The 10,223-nt window shown below is 49.1% G+C and overlaps 1 protein-coding gene across 1 annotated transcript in view; it reads right to left on the minus strand.

The window, feature by feature from the left end:
* PPP2R2B (protein phosphatase 2 regulatory subunit Bbeta) overlaps positions 1 to 6,216 on the minus strand; it is a 61,517-nt gene extending 55,301 nt beyond the window's left edge. Inside the window, exons 1-2 of the mRNA XM_038149908.1 lie at positions 6,155 to 6,216; positions 5,943 to 6,020 (exon numbers count right to left, since the gene is read on the minus strand). Coding sequence (XP_038005836.1) covers positions 5,943 to 6,020; positions 6,155 to 6,164 — 88 coding nt within the window. The 5' untranslated portion in view covers positions 6,165 to 6,216. The remainder of the gene's footprint in view (positions 1 to 5,942; positions 6,021 to 6,154) is intronic.
* Positions 6,217 to 10,223: the final 4,007 nt, after the last annotated feature.

Consider the following 10,223-nt stretch of genomic DNA (forward strand, 5'->3'; position numbering starts at 1 on the left):
AACAAGGCCTTAAGCTCACTGGGGGAAGAAATAATCTCCACACTGCTTCAGTTTGCCTTGTATTTGGGGTAGGGAATTAGCCATTTTCCCCTTAGCCAAAATTCAGTTCTTTGTGGCCACACAGAATTGGCTTCATTTGCTCTTAGGGGATGAACTGACCAGGCAGCTGGACTCCTGCATGTGCTGCATGTCCTGATAAATGTAAGACCTGAAATTAGAGCCAGTCTGATGTTCACCCAAAAGCGAGGGTTGATGCAGCATTCAGAATGAGAAACTGCAAAATAGCTAAATCAGGATATGTAATTATTGTAGAAAGCTCAATCTCAACTCAGTGTTCTCCTCCGTCAGCCTTACACTAATGGCCTCTCTTCGTGTAATTATAGACTATTAATTACACCAAACCATATTTGCAATCGCACTGTTCCTCTAATTCACACACCATCCTGTAGAATTAGGACTGCTGTAAACTCAATTTCTGTGGTTTTCTCTCCAGAGTCATAAGGACTTCCATGAGGCTCACAGCTGCTGGTGCCTGATTAACTCAGGTTGGAACCATTGGAATGACTCACCAGGAAAATAAACCCACTTGAGGTCAACACAGCAAGAACAAAACCGACAATCTGGTGGTAAGTGTAATAGTCATCACAAAAACAAAAGCAGAGTCTCCAAACCAGGAAATTGACTATTTTAGGTTCACTCCAGGTGGACAATTTTGTGTGAGGGCTCTCCTGCATGTGGACAGAGGGCTCTCCAGACTGTGGACAGTCCTCTGTGCCGGGAAGGAGGAGCCTGTCGGCCCCCAGCCAGCTGATCCCTTCACTGCTCCATCCCACCTCCAAGCTGGCACCAGGAGCTTTGAGGCACATTTGAAACATTCCCAAGCAGAACCTTCCTTCATGCTGTTAATTGGCCTGTCCTACTGATCCCACTGAAACCTGACCACGCTCTCTGTGATTGCCCATGGAGGAATCTGCTGTCTGGAGCATATGAGGAAATAATTATTACCTTTTACATGCATCACTCAAAAGTGTTTAAAAGGCCAAAAGCCTAGCCTAGAGATGCCCCTAAGGTAAAAAGCTTAGTTTTAAGGTGCCTCTGGGTGAGCTTTCATCTTAAAGACCCCTACAAATCTCAACATCTAGCTTAAGGGCACCTTTGAGCTAAGCTTTAGTATCAGCTCTGACATCAGCGACTGAACATCCCAGCTTTCATGTCACCTCCACTGGAACCTCCTAAAATGCTGCTTCAGAGCCTAGACACAAATTGAGAGCTGTGAAAAACCAGAAAATGGTAAAAGGCTTCAGAGAAAACAAACAGAGAGTTACCTCAGGACTACTGAAACACGGGCATCGTTCCCCTCTTTGGAGCGTTTGTGAGCCAGGGTGCTATTATACAAATATTCTGGAAATTATCATAACTTCCAAACAGGAAAAGACACTGGAGCTACTCAAAAGGTGACGGAGGAGTTGCTGTGACTTACCAAGCAGCAGGGATCAGAATTCACCTGTGCTGCTCTCTTGACATTTTGTGTGTAATTTGGAAGCTCATGTAATTTCTGAAGATCAAATGTAAATTCTGTTTCAACTGCTGCAGGGCAGACCTGGACTGCTGGTGGGGGGAGAGCTCCCCTCGGCCAGCCGGGCTCCCCCTCTGCCAGCCGGGCTCCCCACAGTCAGCCGGGCTCCCTGCGGGCTCACAGCCGGGCTCCCCACTTGGCCAGCCGGGCTCCCCCTCTGCCAGCCGGGCTCCCCACAGTCAGCCGGGCTCCCCACAGTCAGCCGGGCTCCCTGCGGGCTCACAGCCGGGCTCCCCACGGGTCACAGCCGGGCTCCCCACAGTCAGCCGGGCTCCCCACGGGTCACAGCCGGGCTCCCCACTCTGCCCGCCGGGCTCCCCGCGGGCTCACGGCCGGGCGGTGGCAGTGGGCACCACGCCGCTCCGAGCCAGCAGGCAGCACTCGTCCTGGCGGCCCCGGGACAGCTGCGGAGGCTGTGCCCCCTCTCGGGGGGTCGAGGACAAGGGCTTTGTGTCCCCAGCGGCGGGGCGCAGCCAGGCTGCCCGCAGGCCGGCGCTCGCCCTCGCTGCTGACAGCCCCTGCCCTGTGCTCCGCAGCTGCAGCCCGGGCAGAGCCTCGGCGCGGGGCCAGCCGCTCTTCAGAGGCCTTGAAAGAAACATTCATTGCCGAATACATCATATTTACCCCTGGGTTTTTTACAGCTATTTATTAAACTGCCTTTTCAGGCAGGAGGCAGCTCTTGTCTGGGCTCTCTTTTTGGTTTTGCTAATGAGTTAGGGTGGAACAGGGTCCTTCAAACTCCCCAGACCTCAGTTGTACCCCAAGTTTATCATATGCATCTAACAGCCTAAGAAAGAGTGCTGTTCACGTTTCATTCTTTCTGTATTGTTTGCTATGGAGAAGAATGAGTAGCACACCAGTGTGACATTTTGAACTCCCTTTTTTTTTTTTTTTTTTTTTCTCAGTCCTGTCATATGACCTCCCTTAGAACAGCCCACAGGCATGCTTCTCCACTGAGTTACTTGTTCCCATACAATAATTGAGAAGTGACTTGTTCAGGATATCTTAAGGAACAGTACCTTTGGATAAAGTCAACGTGAAAACAAAAGAAATCTTCAGGAAAATTCTCAAAGAAAGAAGTTAAGAGTCAGATATCTATTTGGATAATTTGATCTGCTTAGAACTTCAGAGAAACTTTAAAACAAAAAAAAGCTTCTACTGCCTGCTTGGATTGAGCTACAGCAACCCGAGTAGCTGCAATAACTTAGCCTGGAGTGTCATCGTCTGCTGCCAAGTGCTCCTTGCTTGCCCCTTCATTCCACACCCTCAGCAACCAAACACCCCTCCCGCGTTCACCTGGATTTTCCTCTTGGGTCGGGCTGGCAATTCAGGCGCGTTCACAGACTGACGGGTCTGCAGAAAACTGGGTGACAGCGTGATGGTTTTCATCACTAACTGGTTTTGTTTAGGGCAAATGAGGAAAACCGCTGCGGTGCCACACAGGGAGCAGCAGTGCCGGGAATGTACATCCCACGGAGCTGTTTGGTGCCTGCGGATGATCCGTAGACCCGTCCGGCAGCTCCCACCCGCGTCACACGGGGATGAATCCGCAAGAATGGGCTCTCCACTGCGAGAGTCCCACGGGAGTCTCGGCAAACACAGTCCCGCTACTTTGCATTCCTACGATGGAAATGCAAAGTTGAAACACCGCTGAGAACACCCCCTTTTCCCCAAATTGCTACAGAGCTGTTTCGCCGAGACCTGGAAACACGCTCTGCTGCCGGCGAGAGAGGGGTCGGGTGACCGGAGGCGGGAAGAGCACGGCAGGATTGTTCCATTTCCTCGGGAATATCCGGATGCATTTAAAGCCACATCCACAAACTACACGCACCGGAGCCGCGCAGCACCAGCACGGCGGCTCCCGCGGCTCGGCGTTCACCGGCGGCTCTCCGGTGCTCGGGAGGCACCGGCCGCGCCCCGCCCGCGCCCCGCGCCCGCGTACCTTCCGCGTGGCAGCTGGCGGAGCGGAGCGCGCCGTGCGCCCGGAACAGGTACGGGAGGTACCGCGAGAGGCATTTCATCTTCCGCGCCGGGCCGAGCTAAGAACCGAGCGGGAGCGGCGGGAGAGCGGAGCGGCGGGGGCTGTCCGGCGGAGCGGAGCGGAGCGGAGCGGAGCGCCCCGGCCCGCCCGGCCCGGCCCCGCCGCCGCATCGGGTGCGGCACGGCCGGGAGCGCTGAGTAAGCCCGGCCCGCCCGCGAACACACCCCCGGCGCCCCGCGCCCGGCCCCGCAGCGAGCCGCAGAGCCCCGGGCCGCCCCGGGCCGCCGCAGTGTCCCCCGCCGCCGGGAGCCGCCGTCCGGGCCGCAGCGCACCGGGAGCGCATCCCGGGACCGGCAGGGCCGGAGGCACGGACGCGCGTCCTGGCGCTGCCACACGCCCGGAGCCCAGCGAGCCACCCCCGCGCCCGCCTCGAGCAGGATTCACCTCCGAAGTTCGCGCTAATCCGTTTGTTACGGTAGACTCCTAATAGTCAATATATCAGAACATGGCAAGATCCCAAAAACTTGTTTGCTTTTGGCAGTACTGAAATGTAGTTGAAAACACTGTGATATGACAATGGCAGTCAGCAACATCATGTACTTCACATTTAACACTGAAATCAGTGTTTGAGCAGCTGAAAGACGTCTCAGGCCTCCCATCTATGCACAAGGGAGCTCATTCATCCCCACAGTTGGTGTAGTTAAAGGATCCATTGCACCCCTGGTTTCATCAGGACAAGTACCACGGACTGTGACACCATTCTCCAAGTTAAAGCAAGGAGCAAGGAAAGAACAGAACGAGGTGGTTTATGTAGATCTGTTTGTGTGGTTTCTGTGTGGATAAGAGCACACAATCACCACAAAATTAATGCAGAGTTATTGTTGGCAACATTTGAAGTATAATTTGAAAGCCAGAATGACGGTCTGTTCTGCTGAAAGAGGTAGGCTCTACTACATTCAAAGATACAGAGCAGTTCAATAATAGCAACATCTCCTCTCACCTGACCATACACAGCTGTGTGCTTCCTAGCCACTAAAGAAATCACATTGTGCAAGTTCAGGATGCTCGGATATTACCAAGAGTTCTGGAGATCAAAAATGTGTTGCAAAGACTAGGATAATAGTAACAAGTTATGGATAAACTACCGATGAAGGGGAGGCATCTGTAATACCAATTAAATGACTTAATCCGTGCACACACATTAGTACCTCTACACGTGTGCATTCACATACCAGCGCAAACCAGCACAGGATCTGGAGCCCATCCCACGTGTAACTCTTGTGGGAGCTTGCTCCTCAGCCACGGTCATGCAGTTTGTGCCTGTTCAGGTTGAATGCACCAATGGCATCACCTTCTCATTACCAGTTTTACTGAATACAGCTTTAAGTATTATTCATCAGCCTTTACTGTTCCGTGAGCCCAGATTGCCCCAGGAAAAAATTGCAGGAGTCCTTTCCTGCCATCACGCCTCTGGGTTCATCCACTAAATCTCCAGTGGTAAAAAAAATAAAGCTTACAGCCCTCAGCTGATAAGTGGTTACATTAAGAAATTAATAGAGAGCAAGAGAGGCAACCTAACATTTCATAAATCCTAAAGTAGCAAACAAGTACTCCTGACCAGTTACAATGATCTGCAGATTCTACAGTAAAAGCTCAAAACACTTGTAAATAATCTTTAAAAACACAAAACAAAACATCAGTAAAAAATATTTTGGCTTTAATCACTACAGTGGTGTTTTTCTCTAGAGATTTAATAAAATTTTAGATATTCTTCAGAGTGTTGTGCCCCACCTTAGTCTCTAGAGAGAGCAGACTGAAACCCTGTCCTGCAAAAGCAGCGTAGCAGAGCTGCTGCTGAAGCAGGACAGGTGACAGTGCTCCAGGCAGAGCTGTGCTCCCACCAGCAGAAGTCAGAGCTCTGCTCTCAGAGGCCTGGGCCAACTCAGTCCTCTTGGTCTCACAAGACTGTGCTTTTAAAAAAGTCATCGCATTTCACTGACCACAACAAAATGCAAGGAGAGTGTCTAACAGTCCATCTCAGTTCCAGAATTGATTCTGGTAAAGGTTGTAGGGGGAGAAGCTGTCTCATAATTCCCTGAAAAATCTAAATAACAGCTGAAAACCAAAAGAAATTCTATTTCAAAGGCTATTGATATGATTAAGCTATCATGCCTTCAAATGAATTCTTGGATCAATAGCTAATTTAAGAGGCCCATCTCTTTCAGATGCACAAGTACATAAAGAGGGCAGAAACCAAGGAGCGTAGCTCAGCTCTGCCCCAGCAGCTCCCAACAGCACACAAATGACCTCCCTGCACACCAGCTAGGCAAGATGTGTGTGACAAGTTATTTTTGGTCACAGCAACAAAAGGAAAAATAAACTTACATTCTGTCACCCCAGCATCTATAGCTCCTTTTACTTGACTGAAGCACCACAGCACATCCTGCATGAGGCTTCCAAATCCTGCCAGGAAAACACATTCAGAAAGAAGATACAATCACATTGGTACCCAGCTTGTCCTTTTTTAAATGAACATACACACACACATGCACACACAAGCACATGCAATCTCTGCATGAAGATAAATATCTGCTCACCTGGTGTCATAGCTCCATGCGAAGTGCAAAGCTAGCACTGCAGAGCCAGGAGCATCGTGCCTGCCTGATGAATCACCCTCTGTTCTCCCGTGCCATGGCAGGGCTGTTGGGAAGTGGAGCCATCAGAGTCAGTCCCCTCCACATCGCTGGCAGCAGCACAGAAGTCAGGAGGCCCTGTAGTCATGGTCTTTGTCACAGCCTCCCTCCCGCAGAATACTAATGCTCCCAGCCATTCCCAGCCCAGCTAAAGGAGGAGTGAAACAGAAAAAAGAACTGCTCCTACTACCACAAGAAATTTTTTTTTTCACATTTGTGGTCAGTATAGTTGTAAACTGCTTGGCAATGAACCCAGACATCATGGAGCTGGTTTACAATACATCATAACACTTTCCTTAAAATCTGCCTGCAATCACAAGTGCCTGATAGCTGCTTTAAAAGATTACTACAGACATTTCCATTGAAAGGCATATTATTAAGCTGTAGTGCTTTCAACTGTGTTTGCTGCTGCAGCAATACTCTGAGTTAAGACTCTGTGAGAGAAATTGGGATTTCATCTACCAATGCTCCTTGTTTTCTTGACAGCTCAGCAGAATTTCCCTTTCTGTAACACAGTTTTTTCACTGTTCCACAAAAAATCCACTGCCTCAAAGGACAGCTTGTTTCCTTTCATCCTAGCACACGCTTTATCTCGAAGAATTTCCAGGCATGAAGAAAGCAGGAAAATGGAGCCACGAGGACCAGTAAATTTCATCTCAGCTAACAGGTGAAACGTGTGACAGAAAATGTAGGAATTTCACAGTTGGCAGGTGTGATACTGGGCCCAGTCTGGGGTCATGCCATGGGGACACAGACTTGTTGCTTCTCTACAAAAGAAAAGGAAAACATGGGGTTGGGACACAGTGTCCAGTAGGGAATATGACCAAGCTATATGGACCATGCTGCAGCCTAACTGGATGTCTTTGTGAGATTTCTGTCTGATTTTATTTAGGCTTTTGTATATTAATACAGGTATCTATCAAAAGCAATGTAATCATCTGGAATACACAATAGGCACAGAGTCAAGAGTGAGCTTTATTGCATTATTCAAGCCAAATACAAGGAAAACATGGAGCTTTAAGGGTATGAAAGGGGGAGGGTGAGCATTAAATGCTGCACCTAGGAAATGAGGAGGTGGCCATTTTCCAGAGGCTCTGTGGTGCTTCCTGCAGCTTGGGCAGAAGCTTTGATAAGACTGACAGTGAGTCTAACATCTGGGCAGTTTGCAGGGTTCTGTCTCACATCTTCACTCTCATAAACATTGCTGATCAATCTGTTTTTTGCCCAACAGTCTCTGACGGGATTGTTCCTGTCCTCACCACTGTGGTTCTCACACTGACACCAGGGATGGCTTATTCCTGCTTGCCCTGGAAGTGCTGACAGTAGCAGACAGGCTTTCTCAGCCCTCCTAGACTTCCAGGGCACAAACACTGCACTGTTGCAGACACGAGGCTGGGAAAAGGCTGTGGTAACTGAGCCCTCTTTTCAAATGTTGGAGATGTGAAGGAACCCGTGGGTTTTGGGCTGTAAATCCCCCCGGCTAGCTTGGGATTTATGCCCGCACGGATCCTACATAGACGAAGTAAAGGACGAGAAGCGCTCTCTCTCCACGTGGTTCTGATGTCCTGTTTATTAGCTGGAAGGGGACATCTGCATCGTAGGGTTTCCAGGTGAAGGAGAGAGAGGGAACGCCCAACTTAAGGGACATTTATACCCGCGGAATGGGAGGCGGGGACGGAAGGCCACACCAGTGGGGAGGGAAAAGGGAGGGGTTTCAAAGGACAAGACCACAGGTACAAGCCTCAGGTGTATCTGAGGGACGCACCATTTGAGAAAAGGGGGGAAACATTTGTATAACACAACACCCAGTGCAGAACATCTAAATACCTATACAGTGCATCACAACAGAGATGAGTGATTTAAAGAAAGGTGTTGTGGTTTTTAAGGTTTATTGCTAACTTAATTTGTGAAATTTCTCTCCAGACCGTGCAGACCTCCCCTGTAATTTTTGGAGTTCTTTCTTGGCACACCAGTTCTTGCTTTCAGGACGGAACTTCACTAATGAAGTACATGTCTATGATATTGATGTGTAGGAAAATCTTGCCTGCAAGCTTGGTCTCTCTCTTGCCTATGCAAACTAAAAGCCTTTTTACTCTAAGAATTTGAAGAAATCTTTTAAAAATCAGATCTGCCTGGGGAAAGGCTGCCCATGGATATTGATGAGTTTTCTCTGTGCTGCATCCAGCCCTGGGACCGAACAAGTCCAAATGCTGGGGAAGACCATCTGTTTGAGGTGCACACGACAAGCCTGGAATGCTGATGGGAGTGGATGATGGACACAGGAATGCTGTCCCAGTGGGAGAGATTATGATACATACCAGTGAAAAGGAGCAGGAGGAAGGCTTTTACATTCCAGCCACCTATTGACACCCTGTGTGACAACGAGCCAGTGCTAACTAATGAGTTCCATTTCTCTGCAATGAAAAGTTGTTATTCTCTGTTAACAACCCAGCTTGCTGGAGGAGAGCTGTCACTTCGGATTCTGAAGACCTGTCCTGCCTTAAATTCTAGTGACCTCTAGCTGAGGAATCCTAGTGTTTCACATCCTGCAGCCTGGAAAAGACATTCCTCAGTGTGTTCTCTGAAATGGAGCTCAGACTCTACAGAAATCTTGCTGGGACTGGTGTGTTTAAAAATGCAGGTTCTGGAACACTGTGGTTTGCATTGAGAAAAGGATGTCCAAGCTGTTTTCAGAAGCAGCCACCTCACAGCATATATCACAGTGGGTGCAGGAGCCATCATCTGTGCTGAGTCAGGGGCTGGGGAAGCTGTGGGTGGGATGAGGCACCAGGGACAGATTTGCCCATCCAGAAAACAATCTCTGATCATGGGAGAGCCCCTGCTGCAGGAGGGGACCCTGGGTGGTCCTGCAGTGAGTTTTAACCTTGCTTAGGTAGGTATATCAATACCTACACTTTGGGACTGGCAGCTACCTGCAAAGCATACGAGACAATTCTCATCCAGAAGAAGCTTGGGCAGTGTGGGAAGGTAAGCCCACTTTAATCACAGGAGATGCCAGCAATGGGTATTGAAATCTAACACATTACAGGCATACCATAACATTAAAGCTTGTTGGAAGATTACACCTGAGTTATGGCTGCTCAGTACAATTTCACTTCTTTAAAGACTTATGGTTCCAGATAATAACATAGAATAAGTATAGCAAAACTTCTCTGTTTTTGCAAGCCATTGATAAAAATTAGTTTGATAGTTGAACCAAAAGTATAGTTAGATGAATAGTTAAAATTGTACAGGTGAATATAACTTTTGAAAATTATTTTTTAATTCAGGGGCAGTCATTAGGGGCTTTGCCCCCTCTGACCTGTGCAGGGCCCGGGGGTTTGCCTGGCATGCCCAGGCCGGGGGAGAGGTGGGGTTTATGTGCTGGGGGAGTGCATGGGCTGGTGGCAGGAGCCTCTTGGAGGGGAGGGATAAGCCGTGCCTCTGTCCATTAGAAGGCACCAGAGATCCACGGCGGCGCTCCCATCTCTCAAGCCCGGAAAGCTGGCGGTGGCTGTTGTGAGTGACAGGTGACTTTCAGACTCCTTTTCTAGTTTTCTTTTTCTAGTACGAGTGAAAAAATTCCCCAGCTTGGGACATCCCTCCTGTTTCTGAGCTGCCACAGTAGCAAAGCTCCATTTCTTGAGAAAACTGGGGGACATGTTTAACTGATTTTTTTTTCTAAGTGTGCCCTCTTTATATTGCAGACCAAAGCCCCAGCTCTGGGACAGGAGACTCTCTGTTTCCCATGGAAAATAATCCCTCTGATGCACCAAGCAGAATGGTGTTCTCCCATTGCCCAGTGGGGAACAGAGTTGGCTGTTTCTCAGGAGCTGTTGCAGATCTGCCTTCTGTCCTCTCATTTGCTGTTTCTTTGGCCTACTCAATAGTTAGGCTTTAGTATTTTGTTTCTGCCAACATACAAGATCCTGAAACTCTTCAGATGACGTACTCTGCAGAGAACAACTCTGGA

Source organism: Motacilla alba, chromosome 13, assembly GCF_015832195.1.
Source record: "Motacilla alba alba isolate MOTALB_02 chromosome 13, Motacilla_alba_V1.0_pri, whole genome shotgun sequence".
NCBI lineage: Eukaryota > Metazoa > Chordata > Aves > Passeriformes > Motacillidae > Motacilla > Motacilla alba.